The sequence below is a fragment of the Protobothrops mucrosquamatus genome, unplaced genomic scaffold (assembly GCF_001527695.2).
Source record: "Protobothrops mucrosquamatus isolate PMUCROS unplaced genomic scaffold, P.Mucros_1.0 scaffold1189, whole genome shotgun sequence".
Classification (NCBI taxonomy): domain Eukaryota; kingdom Metazoa; phylum Chordata; class Lepidosauria; order Squamata; family Viperidae; genus Protobothrops; species Protobothrops mucrosquamatus.
The window spans coordinates 151,001-170,824 of record NW_015387401.1 but is presented as its reverse complement, the minus strand read 5'-3'; the positions used below and the strand labels follow the sequence as shown (position 1 = coordinate 170,824).

At 36.7% G+C, this 19,824-nt stretch overlaps 1 protein-coding gene across 1 annotated transcript in view; it reads left to right on the top strand.

The window, feature by feature from the left end:
• Window positions 1–19,824, top strand: part of EEFSEC (eukaryotic elongation factor, selenocysteine-tRNA specific) — a 111,467-nt gene that overhangs the window by 30,309 nt on the left and 61,334 nt on the right. The window contains exon 4 of the mRNA XM_015820854.2: window positions 768–1,409. Coding sequence (XP_015676340.2) covers window positions 768–1,409 — 642 coding nt within the window. The remainder of the gene's footprint in view (window positions 1–767; window positions 1,410–19,824) is intronic.

Below are 19,824 nucleotides of genomic sequence, written 5' to 3'. Positions count from 1 at the left end.
GAAAGATTAGAGTCATAACCAGATAATAACCATAATCATAGACAGTATAATATAATTCATAATCATAAAATAGTTCTGAAATCACTAAATCATATTTGTGTTTATTCTTTACAAGTTAATGAAAATGAGATTATAAAGTATTTTTTACACATTATGTAATATATTTTATTATTATTTGACAGATTTATGGAAAAGACCAAATGTGATAAAAAGGATTGGAAGCTATATAGAATAAATGAATGAAAATTTTTTTTTTGAAAACACTAACCTTCAAAAAAACGAATGTCTTACAATGTTTTATGTGTTAAAACAAAAACATGTACATACATTGTCGTAATACACTGAGATATGCTATCACAGAATAATCTAAAAGAGAAAAAGCCTGCTTAAGAAGCAGCAGCAAATGTGTAGAGGAAATGAACAGGAAAGACAGTGTTTTAAACTATGTAACTAATTTGCTTTTTTTAAAAAATAAATGGACTAATTACTTACCCTGGTTCAAACACATCTTCTTCATACTTTTGGCTACTATGGAAGTTACTAAATTCAAAAGAATAAGGGTTGATATTATTTTCTTGTATAAAAAATTAAGCATTTCATTAGGTAATTTAAGATAAATTTTCTGGTAATTAATGAGAATGGTATAAAGCAGCAAAAAACCCTTATTATTATAAAAGTGTATGTAAAAGAGTATGAATATTTTAAATTAATATTTTAAAACAAGAAAAATGCTAACATTTTTTTGTTATGCTTTCCCCCATAAATAGGTGACAAAGAAAGTAAAGTCGATGCAGATGTTTCATACACCAGTAACGTATGCCATGCAAGGGGATAGGGTTGGAATTTGTGTAACCCAGTTTGATCCAAAGCTGTTGGAACGAGGCCTCATTTGTACACCTGAATCTCTCCAGACAATCCATGCTGCCATTATCTGTTTAAAGAAAATCCCCTACTTTAGAGGGACTCTTCAAACCAAGGCGAAGTTTCATATTACAGTTGGCCATGAGACTGTTATGGGAAGAGTAATGTTCTTCAGCCCAACTCCTGATGACTTCAGTAAAGAGCCTCTGGAAAATTATTTTGACTTTGAAAAGGAATACCTTTATGAGGAGGAATATCTTTCCAATGATTCAAAGTCCTCAGAAGAAAACAAGGAAAATGGCCAGGTTGGAGAAAGACAGCTCCCAAAACAACAGTGGGCCTTACTAGAATTTGAAAAACCAGTTACTTGTCCTAAATTTTGTCTTGTAATTGGTTCAAAATTGGACACTGATATTCATGCAAATACTTGCAGACTGGCATTTCATGGGATACTCCTCCATGGAATGGAAGAGAAGAATTATACAGAGGAATGTCTGCCAAAACTCAAGGTTTACAAGATGAAACATAAGGAAGGACAAGTAGAACGGGTAAGCTTGCATGATATAAGGTTCCCTTGGATGTGCAAGGATCTTAATATGGGGAAGGGTAATTAGGAATGGAATATAAGAAAGATGGGTTCCCTTCATTTATTAAGGAAGTGTTGGTTTGCCCCTTCTCAAGAAACCATCACTAGATCCAATCATGCTGGACACCTTTCATCCAGTTTCCAACTGTCAGCCAATTGCTCTTGGGTTCACCAGGAGAATCGGCAACCCTATCTTAGGAGCTAGGACAATGGTTTTACACAGTCAGCAAAGTTAGGGATGAATTTCCTATAGAAGGTAGAAAAACCCAGAAAGTATGGACATTTTTCACATTATGGGGGAGGGAGAAAGTGCAACGATAGTCTGTAGCTTTGATGGATATACCTGTATGCCTTCTGTGTAGATTCTGTAGCCCAAATAGTCCAATTAAGGCTGGTCAAAAGTGCATTTTTCTAGTTTGACAAAGAGTTTATTGTCTTGTAATTTATGTAATACATTTCTGACATGGGTGACATGCAAAGAGGGACGTTCAGAATAAACTAATATGTCATCTAAGTACAGTATCATTTCTGAAAATATGATATCATGAATCTAGAAAAAACAGCTCCATAGTTAACCAGGCTGAAAGGCATTGCTGTGTATTCAAATTTACTGAATCTTGTATCGAATGTTGCTAAATACTCATGTCCTTCTTTCATTCTGTTTCAGCACTCCTGAAGTCTAGTTTTATAAAGATCTGTGTCTTTTGTAACTGATCTAGAAGAACTGAGATAAGCAGGGAGTGGATGATAGCTTCTAATTTTTAACCTGTTCAGGTCTTTATAATCATGAATGGTACCCACGGGGCTCCCTTTAGAGTGGTTGGTGTTTTTCCTTGTTTTTTGGTGCCAATGCTGGTGAATTGGAAGGGTAATGAATCCTTTTTTTATATTGGCATGCAAATATTCCTTGAGAATGGCTAAATTGTATCTAGATATGAAATATGGTCTCTTTGCTGGAATTTGGGCGTCCTGGCTTCAAATTGATCATGCAATTAGATGCCTGTTGTGAGGGTAGTATGATTACCTTTTCCAAACACATTGAAAAGTCTGCATATTTTTCTTGCAGGGTTGACCCTGCATTGGAGTGGGGGAGGGGTAAACTTGCAGTGCTTGTAAGTGATATTACTTACGGGAGGGAAATGAGACTGTCCCAACATACTTCTGGATCATGCTACTGAAGCTACTCTATTTCCAAGATGATGAGCATTTGAAAGAAAGCAATTACATTGTTATGAACTCTGTGTGATCTTTGATCGTCAACTGCAAAGCCATGCACTGTAGAATCAGTCCTGCTTTTAGTGGCTGTCCATTGATCGTCTTGACTGTCATTGGCAGCATAGTCATTGAATTTTTTTCATTCCCAAACAAGGCACCTGCCCTCTGTTTCACCTCAGAAAGAACAAAGCCTATTAACTAAAAAAGGATTGAAGTAAAGTATCTATATCAGCATAAAAACAACAGAATAAGGTTGCCCTCATTGAAGCTTGCTCCAAAGAAACAGTCCAAATATTAAAAGATGCCAGTACTGTAATATCAAATATAAGCATCTACTTACTGAAAGAAACAAATGAATGTACAACATAGCTGAAGTTATAACTGAATACCGTAGATGCAAAATCAACAAAGAAAAAAAGTGCATCATCAAAATGGAAAATCAGGCTGGAAAATAAGATCAGTTAGCTAAGATTAGATACAATTAAGTTGAAACAGATAAAAGAAAAGAAGCTGAAGTACAAGGAGACAAAAGGATACCTGATCAAGAAATATTACCATCAGTGGAGAGACTGCAGTGAACCAGTTAACACCAGAAGAATGAGGAGGAGAAGGAGGAAGAGGAGGAAGGGTAGTAGTAGTAGTAGTAGTAGTAGTAGTAGTAGTAGTCAACAGCAGAAGTTAACACCAGAAGAAGTCAACACCAAAAGGAGGAGGAGGAATAGTGCAATTTTGGCTGCAGCTATGGGATAATGCAAAGAAATAACAAGAATGCAGCTTGGGTAAAGGAGGTGGATAAAAATAAAAAAGCTGAAATGAAAGAACTTGTGATAACAGAAGTGGTGGAGAAAAGAGGAAGAAAGATCAAGAACTGATCAGCTCTAGGTAAAGATGAATTGCATGTTTTGGTTGAAATATCTGACTAGTGTACACCTACTCATTGCCACGTAGTTTAGAACATACTGCAAGGAGATGAAATTGAAGACTAGTTAACATCTGGCAATAATAGAAGATTCCCCCCCCCCCAAAAAAGGACAGTACCAGGCAACTACAGACCAATTGCCCTCTTACCAACAACTTTCGAATTGCTAGCTGGTATGTACCTTATATGGTCCAACAGCATCTAGTTGAAAACAAGCTTTTTCCACTTGAGTGGAAAGGAAACTACTCAAACAGCAGAAGAACAATGTTGACAAGATTTTGGAAAACGACAAGAGAAGGAAAGCCAACCTTGGTGTAGCTTATTACATGAAGGCATTATACTCACTGCCCCATGATTGGATAATCAAGGTCCTAGAAATAATAGTAGAAACATCAGAAGATTTGTGCAAAGATCAATGGCACAATGGAAGACACAGTTGCTGGTCAATGGTTATGAGAAAGGTTAACATCAAGAGAGGAATATTTCAAGGAGACTCACTGTCGTCCCTACTGTTTGTCATTGTACTGATTCCTCTGTCAACAATATTGACAACAAGGCCATGGCTATCAAACATCTGTCGGGCTCTCCCACTTCCTTTACACAGACAATCTGGAGCTGTGTGGAAAAAACCCATTTGAAATTAGAATTGCTGCTCAACACTGTTTGAATATTGCAATAGAGTTTGGATTGGACAAATATGCCACCCTCACCATCAACAGGGGAAAAATAATGAAAACTGAAGGAATTGAGATGCTTTTTGGAAATAACATCAAGAATCTAGATGAAATAGATCACTACAAATACCTGGGCATTCTTTCAAGCTGACAACATCAAGCACACTGAAGTCAAGTTAGAAGTGAATATATCATGAAAGTGAAGAAGATCTTAAAGTCCAAACTTTAGGAGGAAATACCAATTAGCACCTGGGCAATTCCAGTCATTAGGTACGGCACTGGAATAATGACTGAACTCAAGCAGAACTAAAGGCCCTGGATAGAGAGACCAGAAATATAGTGACAATGATTCATGCCTTTCATCCATGAGCAATGTTGACAGATTCTATTCACCAAGGAAAATAGGTGGTGGTGGAATGTTGCAAGTACATCAGATGGTTGGAGAAAATAAAAGGGTTTTGGAAGCATATCTGAAGGAAGGTGAAGAAGATGCACTGAAGTGTACCAGGAAGGCTTACTGAGTACTGGACAGACCAAACTGGCTTACAAGAAGGATTAAATGAAGAATAGAAAAGAAGCATGGGAAGATAGACCTTGGCATGGCTAAGAGCAGGAAAGTTGAAGAAAAAGACAGAGTGGTTAATTCTGGCTTCAAAGCCCAACAAATGCATATCAAGCCAGAATTGAGAAGATAGGAACAAATAGAAAATTCTACTTCTGCAAAGAAGCTGAAGAAACAGTGGGCTCCTAGTCACCTGCTGAAAGAAGATCACATAGACTGACTACAAAGAACAGCATGAGAAAGTAGCAACAATGGTCCATTGAAAGATCTGTAAGAAATACCATTTGCCTAGAATCCAGAATTGGTGGACAAAGTAATAAGAAAATGAAGAAGCTAAAGTGCTTTGGGATTTTAGAATTCAAACAGAAAAGCACTTTGCAACCGGAATGGGGCAACTACGGCCAACTCATTGCATGACACCTCACCATGGCCAACTCGCCATCGGACAGCTTGCTGTGGGACAATTTAACAATTCTATTTAATTATTTAAAATAAATAAAAAAAATTTTTTTGCCATTCACATTTCATTCTGTCCCTACTTTTGCATCCTTTCTTCAATGATTCTATTTCACTATTTCTTTGATGCTAGTGTAACTCTTGTCCTGCAGCGAGTTGTCCTGCAGCAAGTTGGATGTGGTGAATTGTCATACACCACTTGCAACATAACACCCCAGACTTAATAGCTGTCAGTGACAAAATCTCTGGATAGTGGAAGAACCTGGAGACAGCAGAAGAAGATGAGAGAAAGATCTGGAGAAAATAACAAACGTAAGGACTTGCAAATAGAAGGAGAAAAACAATTGCAAAGAAATCAAAGATTATACTAATAGTAATAGGTGCCTGAGTTACAATTCCAAAACATCTGGAGCACCACTTGAATACCATTGGCACTGACAAAATTCACATCAATCAATTGCAAACGGAAGCTTTACTTGGAACTGCTTACATTCTGTGATGATACCTTTAACACTTTAAAACAATAACTACTTATCCCAGGTCATTGGGAAGGACTTGACAGGTGGATAAAAACTTCAAATTCACTCTAAACATTTGGCTGACTGTGCAGCAAATTATTCTACAGCTGAAATTAACTAAGTTAATATTGTGAGTTAGATCCAGAGCTGAATTTCTTGGCTAAACCTCCACATATTTCAAACGGGGCTAAATTTTTACTGGAAATTCTGCAGGAAAAGCAGAAATAATAGAAAAGTAAGATTTAGCGTGCTACTACCACTTTCTCCCCCTTGCTAGAGTATTTCTTTAATATAAAAGCGATTATGGAGACATAGATGTATATCATTGTTAATATTAAGTGTAATGTTCTAACAAACATAATTTGTGTTTACTTAGAGTATATGTATAGATAGATGGCTTGGAAAAAAAACAGCAGCTTAGTCCTCAAGGGGAAAAGTATGAACAAATGGGTGATGAAATCATTGAGTGCTTTAAGAAATGTCCAGCCTCTGGTTTCATAGAAATACTAATTCAGACGGTTCCACCCTATTGCTGATAGATGTCTGGAGATTAGAACAACTGAATTTACAGTGTCTATTCTTGACATTGATGGAGAAAAACTATGTTCTCTTTGTCAAGGAAGGAAGTGGGTGGTTGCCATTCTGTCAATGCTGTAGAAAGGCACTAAATAATAATGTCTTTTATACATGCACACATATATCTCCTGCCCCCAGAAATTGGTGTTCCTATTAACATATTAAAGAGGGGGGGGACAGTTTAGCTTCAAAACTTCTAGGAGAGTTCAAATAAAAAAAGATCAGGCTTACTTTCTGTAGCTTGCCAGTTTATAGGGTCCTGTTTCTGAAAAAAATGGGGAAAACTCATTTCGTGTAATTTTAATTGACTTAGTTCTTCACTCTTAATGATAAAATGTATGCAACTTCTCCATTATTTAATGGCCAATTCATCATGAAATTCAAATCAGGCAATGATGGATAAGAATTTCCTCTGATTATTAGGTTACCACACTACTTCCATTGTTCTCGCAATATCCATGGTTTTGTTCTACTTTTCTACAAACAGAAGTTGCTAAAGATTGTTGTGGCAGTCACCAGGCAACATATTTTTGCTCAGCTGTTTGTTTTCAGAAAATATAGTAGTTTAGGTAGCATAAGTTAGGTTATAGTAAAGAATTGTCTTCAAACACTTTTTATTCTAGTGCTCTCTGCAAGATCTCTTGCTACTCACAAAGCTATAGACACTATCAGCAGTTAAGAAACGTATCTGTAAACACTCCATCCATACTCAGTGTCCTGGAAATTACATGGAACAATTCTTAGAACTGCTTAGAATCTCATTTCTTTTAGTAGCAGCTGGTATAAGCACTGTAACGAAGTCTATTAACTACACTCCTGCCCAGTGCTATCCCATAGGGTTGTATGTGTGATTTTGTGTGTGTGTGTGTGTGTGTGTGAGAGAGAGAGAGAGAGAGAGAGAGAGAGAAAGAGAGAGAGAGAGAGACTGAAATTATATCAACTATGACAATGATGCCAACTTTGTCTTACCCAATAGATCATCAGCAATTAAGGACTAACACAATTTATCTGATCTGTTTTCCACTTATTACTGTATATGTATCTTCACAAAGCAAAGATTCCTTTGAGTTAAACTTGATGCTTACATAAATTACGCCTTTATAAATTACTTGGTAACAGTATGCCAATAGTTTGTAACAGTGCTTTTTTTGTAAAAAAAAAAAAAAGTGCCAAAACTCACACACATCATACAACCCGCCTTGCCTACCCTACAAGGTTCCATCCCAAAAAGGTGCCGGAACTCCGTTCTGGGCGTTCTATGAGAAAAAAAGCCCTGGTTTGTAAGTCCTTTCTTCTAGGATGGAATATGGTAACAGTCTGTGAGGCAGCATACAGTATGTTGTAATCTGCCTGAACATGGGAATAAACTTCTATTTGAACTTGAACCATGGTTGTAAGAGCAGTAAAGCATTCGTACTTCTCCATTCTTATTTTGTCATGTTGCCCATCAGCTTTCTTTAAGGTTGCTTTTTTGAAGAAGACAGGCAGGAAGTGTTGCTACCTAGCTGCTAGGCTTGTAGATATAATGTTTTGCTGATGAAATTGCTCATATTCACTATAATTCTGACTCATTATGGGCAGAATCTGCACAACGTCTTGAAGCATTATCTGGGATTCTTCTTAGCCTATGAACTCAATGAAATGAAAAAAAAATATTCTTGCTCTTTCTGGCTGCTTCAGGTTGTTGGGGCATCATGAAAAGTTGGGTTTAGAAGGTAGTTCATTCTTCTTTGGAGGACAGTTTTACTGTCTGCCTTAAAAGAGAGAATATCGTGCCACATTTTCAAAAAACTTAGCTGTTTTGGATTTGCCCTGTTTCCAACCTTCCCGTTTACTAAGAAAGCCATTACTAAACTGGTAGGGAATTATCACAGAGTGCGCTGGAGGATTATCTGAATCATTTCAGTCTGAATTCAGATCTGGGCATTAGCATTGATTGCTCTGGTAGATAATCTTTGTCAAGGCTAGAAGTCATTGTGGTACTTCTCCTGACTTTATTTGGCTTCTCAGCAGCAACAGTTCATACCATTGGCCATAATAGCTTTCTGGGCTGCCCACTTGGGTTGGAAATGTGGGTAGTTTGTTGCAGTGCCCTAAGTGGGCTATTTAGCTGTGTTGATCAAAGAAAATGAGTCAGCCCAGTGAGCATTAATTTTACGTGCCACAGGATTCAGTCTTTTCCCTCATGCTGTTTAATATATTTGAAACTGCTGGGAAAGATCATCTGTTAGTATGAGGTATCAGTGTGCAGATGATATACATGTTTACATTCCCATTCCAGACAAGCTGGAGTTGTACAAGTCTTGACACAGTGTTTGGAAGTTGTTGAAGACTGGGTGAGGGGAACAAACGTGAGGTTAAACTGTAGAAAAAAAAATGTATTTTCATTCTTCTGAAGGGCTCTCTGTCCAGCTCCAGTGATAATACAGAATGAGTTGATACTCCCAGAAATAGAACAGGTATGTAACTACTGTAAGATAGTTTGAAATGAGTGACCCTGGCCCCATATAGATTACCTTTCAATAGTCCAACTGAAAGGTAATTAGAACTTGAGTGACCTTCTGATTTAGAAACAGGCACAACTGATAAAGCAGGTATAGCTGGTCAAAGGACTCCTTGGGCATGACTGTCACCTGCTCCTTCAGCAGAAGAAATGATTCCAAGATGACTCCCAGATTGTATATAGTATTGAGTGGGAAATGCAACTCCATCTAAGATTAATGATAGAAAGTCCTCAAACTGGAAGGAGAGCCCCTCAAAAATCCAGAGCCACTAATTTATGGTAGGATTGAGCCTAAATCTGTTTCTCTCCATTCCAATCCACACAGTTTCTGGATTCTGAGATTGTATATTGACAGCATTACATGGCTGAGCCAGGGTCAAGATGTACAACTGGACATCATTTGCATATTGGTGATAATGGATACTGAACTAATAGATGTGGTTCCCTGTAGATATTAATCAGGAAAGAGAGAGTGTAGAGCCCTGAGGCACTGTGTAGGAGCATTATCCATCCTCCTGCCACACGTCAACTGAAAACAGTCACTGAGAAATGAGGATATAACTGCTTCCAACCCTGCAGCTGATCCAGAAGGATACCATGATTGATGGTATAAAAGTCATTGTGAGATCAAGGAACACAAGGATGGACACACCATACCCATCCTGACTGACAGAAGTCATCAAACACTACCAATGCTATTTTCAGTATTGGATCCTGGCCTAATATTTGAGTGATACACTTCCTTCAGGATCCCCTGAAATAGCTGTCCAACCACTTTCTCAATTGATCTTCCTAAAAAGGGAAAGTTGGAGATTGGTTGACTGTTATTCAAAATCACTAGACTCAAATATGGCTTCTTGAGGAGACAGTGTACCACCATCTTCTTCAGGGCAGAAGAAACCGCCCCATCAATTAAAAAAGCTAACACCACTGCATGGAATCAATGATAGTTACTCGCTGGGCAATCTTAACAACTCAAGAAGGACCTGAATCTAATAGGCAGATGACCAAATACACAGTCTGGGGGACTCAAACTCATCCCAGATAACTTCATGAGATCATGCCTAGGCTTCTCTTAAGAACTAGTCCGTCCGGTAGAATGTCTGAAAGAAAGAAATTTAAACAGTTCACAGATACACAGCTGTAAGGTATTTAATAATAACTGAGAACTGGAATATACTTACTCTAATTTCCAGGGTTCCTTAACCTGACCCCCCTTTCCTGCCTTAAACCTGACTAATGGGATTCTATGTTGCTTCCTTGGTAAAGCTATTATTAGGGACTTGACAGGGATTAAAGTTTTAAAATACTGTGCTGGTTTTTATGTTTATTTTTTATGGATAAAGTCACCAGGAATGATGTTTAAATATAAATAAATACAAACTTCGAAATAATAGAAAATACAAACTCTCTTTTTCTTGATTTTGTTCTGAAGTGGGAATCACCAATTAACCATGAAAGAACAATATAATTTCATATATTTCTATGTCACTGAGTTCTCTCTAAAAACCGAATAATTTAGGATTAACATTTTGTAATGTTATTACATTAACATTATAAAATTACAAAAAATGAAAAGTTCCAAGATGGGGAGACTAGGAGTTGTTAATATAGGCAGGAAGGGAGTAGTTCTCATGGGGCCAACCAGCCCTAAAGCTGTGTAGGCTTCTGTGTCCCTATGCAAGACTACACATCCAGGTTTTGACCATTTTGTGGAAGGCCAAGAGATTGAGGGCTTTCCTCATGGACAGGGGCAACAGCAGGGAGGGCCCTCTTCCTTGACCCCACCAGTTGAAATATGATCTATGAATTATAAACTCCTCCCACAAGATGGCTTCTAGCAATTGAATTGTGGACTTCTTACATGCCCCTATTTTGCAGATAGTTCTTGCACAAAGAACTTTAAATCTTCAAAATGTTTTGGTGAGGGGGATCCTGGTTAATAAGTAATATGGTAGTGAAATAAAAAGAGGAAGAACATTTTCTTAGTTTTATTTGTGAAGTAAGAACTTCACTGCTTCTTTGTTGTTTGGGGCCTGTTCAATTCCTCAAGGAGAACTGCTTCCTAGTGAAACCATAGGCAAAGACTTTGACATGTGAAAGACCTGCTAAAAGACCATTGGTCAGCAAGGTATTATTTTAATAGGCAACTTTGAGTGCAGTATTTATTTATTCTGGCTTCCATGCCACTCCAGTTGCCTAAAACATAAAGTACTGCATTTCTTGGCAAGAGTAGTTATTGTACTCCGACTGAACTTAAGTTTTTTTTAAACCCAAAATATTCTAGATTTAACATTAAAGTCTGCATATAAATAATGTTTATAAATGCTCAGGCATTCATCATAATGCACAGCTCATAAACCACTGCCTTACTTCTGATCTCTTTACATTGCTATCATGCACATCAGTAATCATACAGTTTTATTTTTTTTAGCAAAAAGAGAAAGTTGTCATTTTAAAAAAGTTCTCTAGGCAACACAATTATCCTTGGAATTGCATTATTTGTGCCTTATTTAATTTATTTTTATTCCACCTTTATTATTTTTATAGATAACCCAAGGTGGCAAACTTAACTTCTAAACCAAAATGGCTTTCACATCTCATCTCAGTATCTTACTTTGGACATTGTATGTTGGGTTGTAGAATTATATGATCCTTTCCTTGTTTTAACATTTTAGATTTATAAAATTTACTCTATGCATATGAACAAACATATATGTATTTGTTTTGTGCCGTCTAGTATGTATGTGCCAATGTAATGTCAGCACTTGACAGTAGACTCAGTGCTTGGCAAAACCTGATTTTGCCACAATTTATGTTTCAGCTGCTTTAAAATCTAAACACAGATTTGCCTGGTTGTGCTTGGCTGCTGATGGCATGCTAAATAATGATGATAACACTTCAATGAGGGCAATCACTGAATAAAAATGCACAATGCTTTCATTAGTTAAAATCCACACTAAAATAAGAGCATAAGAGATGTATTTATTTTTTGGCTGCTAGTTTGTTTGCAATTGAGCAATTTTGTACAGCTTAGGAAAGTGGAGATAATTGTATTCTCATTTGAAATACCATTGTATTTAAAAATACAGAGAACATGGGGAAATTCCAGCTTTACTGGTAGAAGAATAAAAGATACAAGCATTAATAAATATGCATTAATATGGCTTTAGCCAGTGGTGTGATTCAGCCAGTTCGCACCAGTTCGGCAGAACCAGTAGCTAATTTTTTGTTGCCCAGGCCCAGAATGGACTTCCGGAAGCGGCATCCACACAGAGAACTGGTTGTTCACATATTTGAATCCCACCACTGGCTTTGGCTAATCTGTCACCAGATTTTCTCATGAAGTAGCTGTAAGAAAATATAAATGTCACTTTAAAAAAAAAAAGCAATGTTAAAATTACTTTTTGGGATGGCAAGACTGAATTTGTCATATCAAAACTTTGTTGGTGTTATTATAAAGTTATTTGTATAATCTTCCAAATTTTAGTTTGCAGAGTGTTTGGATAATTGTATTAAGTAATGAAGTAATGTAATAGTCACTTAGTTCATAGGTAATAATACCTCAGGTTTTGCTGTGCTGTCTCATTATGGTAGGAGGAGGAGATGCTGCTTGGAGGAATGAACAAAGAATACTGGGAATATTTGCCAAGAAAATATTTTCCCATCAGGGTTACCCAAAGCATGAAGTCAACCAGGTAAAGCAAGCAGGCAAGCTATATTGGGCAGAAACAAGGTAGATGATCACTTCAGTGACAATGACAACTGAAAACATCACTTCATATTGCATGGGAGGAGGCAATAGTAAACCAATCCTATATTTTTCCTGAGAAAACCACATGCATAGGAAATATAAAATGATTGACAATATAGGTCCAAGGGCTTTAATATACTACTGAGGAAGAGCTGAGAATCTTTTGAAGTACAAATTAGTGTTAATGCATGGCTAATTAAAAGCTCTGGGATGTCTGGTTGCTGACGTTGATATACAGGAAAAGAAAATCCAAAGCTACAAAGATAGAATTACATTGGGAACATGGAACGTAAGAAGCATGAACACAGGAAAACCCAGCACAGTGAAAGATGAAATGGAAGGACTACGAATTGACCTTAGGCATCAGTTAATTAGATGGACTAGGAATACTTTCAGTCTAAAGATCACGCTATTTACTAAGGGCATGAAAACCAAAGAAGTGGCATTGCTTTTATAGTTAAGAAATATATACTGAGAACAATGTTTGGCTGCAATGCAGTCAATTGTCAAATAGACTTTGTGGACAAACATTTAATATAATGATCATTTATGTTTATGCTCCAACTACTGATACAGAAGAAGAGGAGGCTAATGAGTTTTATGAGCAAGTTCATCCTGAAATCAATTAAACATGAAAGCATTGTCATTGGAGACTGGCATGACAAAATTGGAAATGTTTTATGACTTAGGAAACCAAAATGAAGCAGGAGAATGACTTAGAACTGTTGCCATTCTAATTACTTCCTCATAGCTAAAATTGTGTTCAAATAACCAAAGTGATCACTGTGCACATGTGTATCGCCATCTGGTACCAAAACGAACTTACCCTGTGTTAAGAAGACTTAACACAATGTATAAACTATTATATAATATCCTTAACTTACATGCTGGCAAAATAAAAACCCTGCTGGAAAGAGAGATGCCGGATGTTCAAGCTGGCTTTAGAACAGATGGAGAAATGCAAAATATTATTGCTATGAAATTAGAGAGTCAAGAAATATTAAAAAGATGGCAGTACGTTGTCCATTAAATAGAGAAAAGCATTTAATTGTGTCAATCATGCCAATCTGTGGAATATGCTTAGAAAATGAGTACATCTTAATGTCCTCATAAGAAACCTATATACAAGGAAGGGAGACATAATATGGAGAGAACATGGAAAAATGGACTGGCTCTAGGTTGGCAAAGGGATGTGACAAGACTTATATTCTCCACTTATTTATTCTACCCATATGCTGAATATATATAAAGGAAAGCTAGATTAGAAGAAGATGAATATGGTTTTACAATTGGAGGAAGAAACATTGATAACCTTCTGATAGGTGAAAATACAAAGGATCTCCAAGCTCTAGTAATAAAAATCAAGAAGCACAGTGAACAAACAGGACTAAAAATATAAATATAAAGAAGCTCAAATTAAAAACATGTAGAACAACCAGCCTTGGAATTGGCAATGAAAACATCAGCGATATAGATAGCTTCTGCTTTTTAGGATCAATAATCAACATTACAGGCACAAGCAGAAAGAAATATGCCTCAGACTAGCATTTGGTAAAGTAGCCATGAAAGTCTTGGAAAAAGTATCTTCTTTGCTTGTTTATATTCTACATTTCGCATCTTAATTGCATAATAGTGTTGTCAAGACTGAGTTTCAATTCTCAGAATTTTCTTCAATAGCTATGCAAGATGCAGATATGAAAACCAGTCATCTGGAGGACACTTGAGTTGGTGGAATTTGGGGTATAGTTACTGAAAGTGTTAGTCATTCTACTGCCTTGTTTTTCTTCCCTAGTATCAGCCCTACCAGGGAGACCAGACTAAGAAACCAGTGCCGTATAGATCAGGACAATTTTTACTGTAATAGCTTCAGTAACACAATCTTACAAGTCTGAATATGTGTGTCCTCCTTTATTTGTCTGAGATGTTTTCTCAAATTAGTTTCCTAGCCTGGGCTCAAGTACCACTTATCTGACCGATTTCTGGGTCGCAGCTCTTCCTTGTATCCTTTAAGGTCATTCCCCGTGTCCTCCACATCTCAGTCCCCCTGTTTTTTGTTCAGATAAAATTAATGCTTTTGAATTGGGACTGTAAAAGTGAAGGTAAATAATGTGGACATGATCCCCAAATGTGCTCCAAACAACAATAATGTGGTCCAATCATTAATTGCCAAGCAACCTGAAGTATTGGAAAATAAAATTCTGTATTATTTTCCATATATATCCAGTAGAAAATATAATTGCTTGAGAAACTCTTTTATCAAATCAATTTCAGTTTAGACTCATGCAAGAAATTAATGGATATGTGCAACAAACATCATTTCAAATTAAAGTAGATGGAAATGTCTGTTGATGAATTCCAGATACAGGTAAAAAATGAATATCCACAGACTACCCCCTTCCCCCAAAGCTTCTGGTAATTCTCAAGTATTTTTAACATTTTATCTCTGTGAGCTTAGGTTTTCTGCTCTCACAAATATAACATTTGCAAAGTAGGATAATTAACAAAGATTGAGAAAAGAGTGCGGTTGTCCAGCATTCTCCTAATATTAAAAGTCTCTCTAAATCTCGTCAAGCCCAAATAATCTGCCAGATGGCAAAATAGTAATTTAACCCAGTAAATTTCTTTTTGTTTGATTCTTTCTTAGTAGCGTAACATTAGAAATATACTGGTCATTTGTTTCCTTATGAGTTTTGCTTTGTTTTTGTAGTTTTTTCATGTGGTTCTTTCCTGTGGAGGGGGCTTGTTTTTGATGGGACTGTCATTTTGTTTTCATTTCTTTCTGTAAAACGTGATAAGAAATAATAACAAAAGTACTTATTAAATGTTTTTATATCAGTATAAATATATCAGTAGCACAAGTAAATGTAATAATTAAGCAATTTTGAAGGTTGCTCATATATTTACAATGCTATTAATGATGTTGCAATTGCAACAAGGTGGAATTCGGAAAGCAAACTGTCTTAGCTTTTAACTCTAGGCCCTTATAAGCTTCATTTGATGCCGTGATTTCATTCATTGCTGCAATATGCGTGCCTGAAGTAACTGTACAAGTGGGAAATGAAAGAAAGTTGCCATGGAATACAGTATATAAGTATGAACTGGCCTAGGTGAAACAAAGTTGAAATTACCACAGATTCCACATATGGTCAGCATACAGCTTCCTGTGTCACCTTTTAGGAAATACAGTTATTCTCAGGCACTAAGGTTGCGCTCTTCATGGGCTCTTAAGATCATAGTGCCTTTCTCTTTGGAAATCTTTTAAATCTCCGAGATTTTCAAGATAAATATGCCTACAGAGCGTGGTGTCTACATATCCCTTCAGTTCGTCCCCCAACCTCTGACCTAGCGTGATAGGGAAGTTCCTGGCTTCTCTGAAAGTTGAGGCAAATTGTTTGTATGTCTTCTACATTTATCGGTCTCATTCCAACACAGCACTAGCTGAAACGTGTTGCAGGGACATGAGTCTTAGGTTCATATGCTGCTCCTATATTTTTAAATCTTCCTGGCATGGTCAAATTAACAACAATTTATTTAAACTCAAAACCAGGGGGTTTCTGAAATTGTGAGATGTATCTCCAGGGGAGACGTGAGGAATGTTTGTTACCTTGTTATCCTAAATTCAAAGTTTCTCAAAGTTTCATTGTATTATTTTCATTCCTCATTTCCATTGCTTTTGGTGTTTTGGTTTTTTTTGGGGGGGGGATATATATTAAGCTTACACTAAAGGGAGGTGTAATGGCAAAAAGTTTGGGAATCCCTGCTCTAATTATAATGACAGTTGATTGAAAGAGCTATCAAGTTTGAGCTGGTTTTTGACAATCTTATTTAAAAACCCTTTTAGATGAAGAGAGTTGATCTGAACTCCCTTTGAACTGGAACTAAAAAATAAATTCTTTACTTACTATATATTTTTTTCTTTTATAATTAATGGTTTCTCACAAGACAACTTTAAACCAAGTCTGTTAGGAGTCAAATGCCGAATTTATGAATGCCCCAAATGCCTTGGTTGTATAAGCTTGATTTAGAGTTGCCGCATCTGCACATAGATGTCACATGTTAAATTTGTAGAAATATTAATGGGACATCTATGCAACCATCCCCGAATGACAGACACACATGTTTCCTGACATGTGTCAGTGCTGCCTGACTTGTTATTAAGTCACAAAAGGGGCATCTAGATGCAGACTTTGTGCAATCCTGTGATTCAAGGTGAGTGAAAAAGCTAACACAATTTTAGAATGTTCTTATAGCAATATTGGGGGAGATACTTGGGTAATATCTGAGGGAAATGGGTGGTTAAGAAAGGGGAAATATAAATAAATAGTACTAAATCAAATTTAGAAATCAACTGAAGACAGTAATGAAGAAATGGTAGTTGGATTAATGTCCTTTTCTCCTTTTATTTAGCTTTCTTGCAGTTGTCAATATACAGGCAGTCCTCGACTTACAACCACAATTGAACCCAACATTTCTGTTGCTAAGTGAAACATTTGTTAAGTGAATTTTGCCCCATTTTACAACTTTTCTTGCCACAGTTGTTAATTGAATGACTATAGTTGTTAATTTAATAACATGGTTGTTAAGTGAATCTGGCTTTTCCCATTGACTTTGCTTCTCAGAAAGTCACAAAAGGTGATCACATGACATCAGGACACTGCAACTGTGATAAATATCAGTCAGTTGCTAAGAATCTGAATGGTCATATGTGTGAAAAATGGTCATAAGTCACTTTTTTCTGTGCCATTGTAACTTTGAATGGTCACTCAGTGAACTGTTGTAAGTCGAGGACTATCTCCACTAGTCTTTTGGTAACATACTGCAAAACGGGATTTGGAGGCATAGAAACCCAATCAGTTAATACAGGGGTCCCCAACCCCCAGTCCGTGGACCAGTACCGGGCTACAGCATACCAGCAACTGGTCCCCACAAACAAGGAAAGCCCCATCCATGGGATGCAGGCAGCATACACAACCATGCACCCTCTGGTCCACAGAAAAACCTCTCTCCACAGAACTGGTCCCTGGTGCCCAAAAGGTTGGGGACCTCTGAGTTAATAAATAAATCATCTGAGCAACACTAAATAAGATCTGACTTGTAGAGACTTGGAGAGAAGGAAGCTCTGTTTAAATATCCTTTTTTTCATGCAAAATTAAACCATGAGTTGGTGCTGAATGTCACAACACAAAAGGCAGCTCTTCACTGCAAACATAATATACTGCAGTGCAAATAAATTAAATTAAATCAAAAGGATTGTAAAACTGTGTACTTTATATTAAAATTTGTGCAAGGGGGAGAGAGAGAAAGAGAGAAAGATGACTGATGCTTCACCTGTGTTAATACAATAATATTTCCCCCCCTGCAAACAGAAAAGTCAAGGGGGAAGGAATATTTAATAAAGCGCAATGCTAGTGTGTCCTCTACTCTAAGCCATAAAACAAGAGCAGCAGAAACAGTCTCTTTGAACTGGAAATCCCTTTCTAAGCTGCTGATCTAACCTAAGCAACAGAAGGAGAATTTACTAGTCAGAAACATTTGTTCTTTGCCCCCCTTTCATTTTCCTATTTTAACTCCTTAAGTGAGTTTGATGCTGCAACTCTGCCCATAAATTTAAAAAAAATATTATTGTAATGTAGGTCAATGAACTGAAGCACCACTGTACACCATGGCGGATTAAAATCAGAAAGTCAACCCGCTTCCACTCCCACTAGGTCATATGACAATATAAACAAGAAATGCAAGGAGCCTTTAGCTTTTTCTTGACCTAATCCTTTGTTTATGCAGCACTTAAACTGACTTTTGGGGTCGTCTCTGTCTGGCATTAAAGGCCTTAAGCTTTTTGAAGTTCCCCTGAAGTTAATAAAATTAGTCTGCCCTCACTGTGAGGCCTCTGTCTACAGGCTCAGAAGAAGAGTGTGTATCCGTTGTTGTCCACAGTATTGGATTTTTCAACTTCATATTTTATAACCAGTAGAAAATGGATGAGAAACATAGAGAAAAGCAAAGCCCCAAAGACTATTCAGCTAATGGCCAAATGACAGCCCTGGTAGATATTCTGAGAACGCAGAACAGGATTAATTTGCTTATAAAATAATAAGAATTGAATTTCAGCACAAGCAAAGGATGAACTTTTCTAAATATTAAAGAAGTGTATGGGAGGGTATGTAAAAAAAAAAGGGGGCATTTTGAATGCAACAGAGGTTCCTAACCACTGTCAAGTATAATTGCCTCTACTAAATCAGATATATTAATTAACAAGGATATTTTAAAAGAATATTAACAGCCAGTGTGCGGCATATTGGTTAAGATACTGGATCGATATCAAAGAAACCCTGGTTCAAGTCTACCTTCAGTCATAGAGGTTCACTGGGTAATTTGGGGCAGTCATGCTCTCTTAGTCCAACCTACCTCAGAGGGTGATTATTGTGGGAAATTTGGCAGGAGAAAGTACTCTTTATGTGGCCTTGAGCTTCTCCAGGAAAAGCTGGTACCAGTCTAACAAATGTATACATTTAGAACAGAAATAAGAATGACTATTGTCATTATCTTTATCTTGGTAATGTTGTGGATAGGCAAAATGATATTCTGGATTTTTTCCCCCAACTGCTAGATTATAAGCAGACTGACTGTGTATTGTTGTTGATAATTCTGTTACAAGATTATATTGTAATAATCACAATATATGATAGTATTACCTAGTTGCTGAATTGGCACTTTACGAAGGTTTCTTGGATCCAAAGCCAATATTGTTTGATGACTTCCATAGCATCTGTTTTAAGACAAACTCTAACAAAATTGTTAAATAGTTACAGAAATTCTAAGAATAATTCTGTGCAAACTTAAATTTTGTGGCTCGCATTTTAAATAATAGTCTCGATGTGCATCAGAGTTTTTCAAACTCGGCAAGTTTAAGATGTATGGACTTCAACATGCCGGCTGGGGAATTTTGCAATTTGAAGTCTGCACATCTTAAACTTGCCAAGTATGAAAAACACTATTGTACATACAAGGTTTGGTCTGCTTTTTATTCTGATTGATCAGTGTAATGATACTCATTTTAACGAAGAAACAAAAACCATTTTTTTTTAAATCAAACAACACTTTCTCTTATTTTTTCAACATTTTCTTTTCTCTTTCGTATCAGGACGCTTTGACATAACACAGAGACCTAGTATCTTCAGGGGTTAGTAGTAATCACAAATA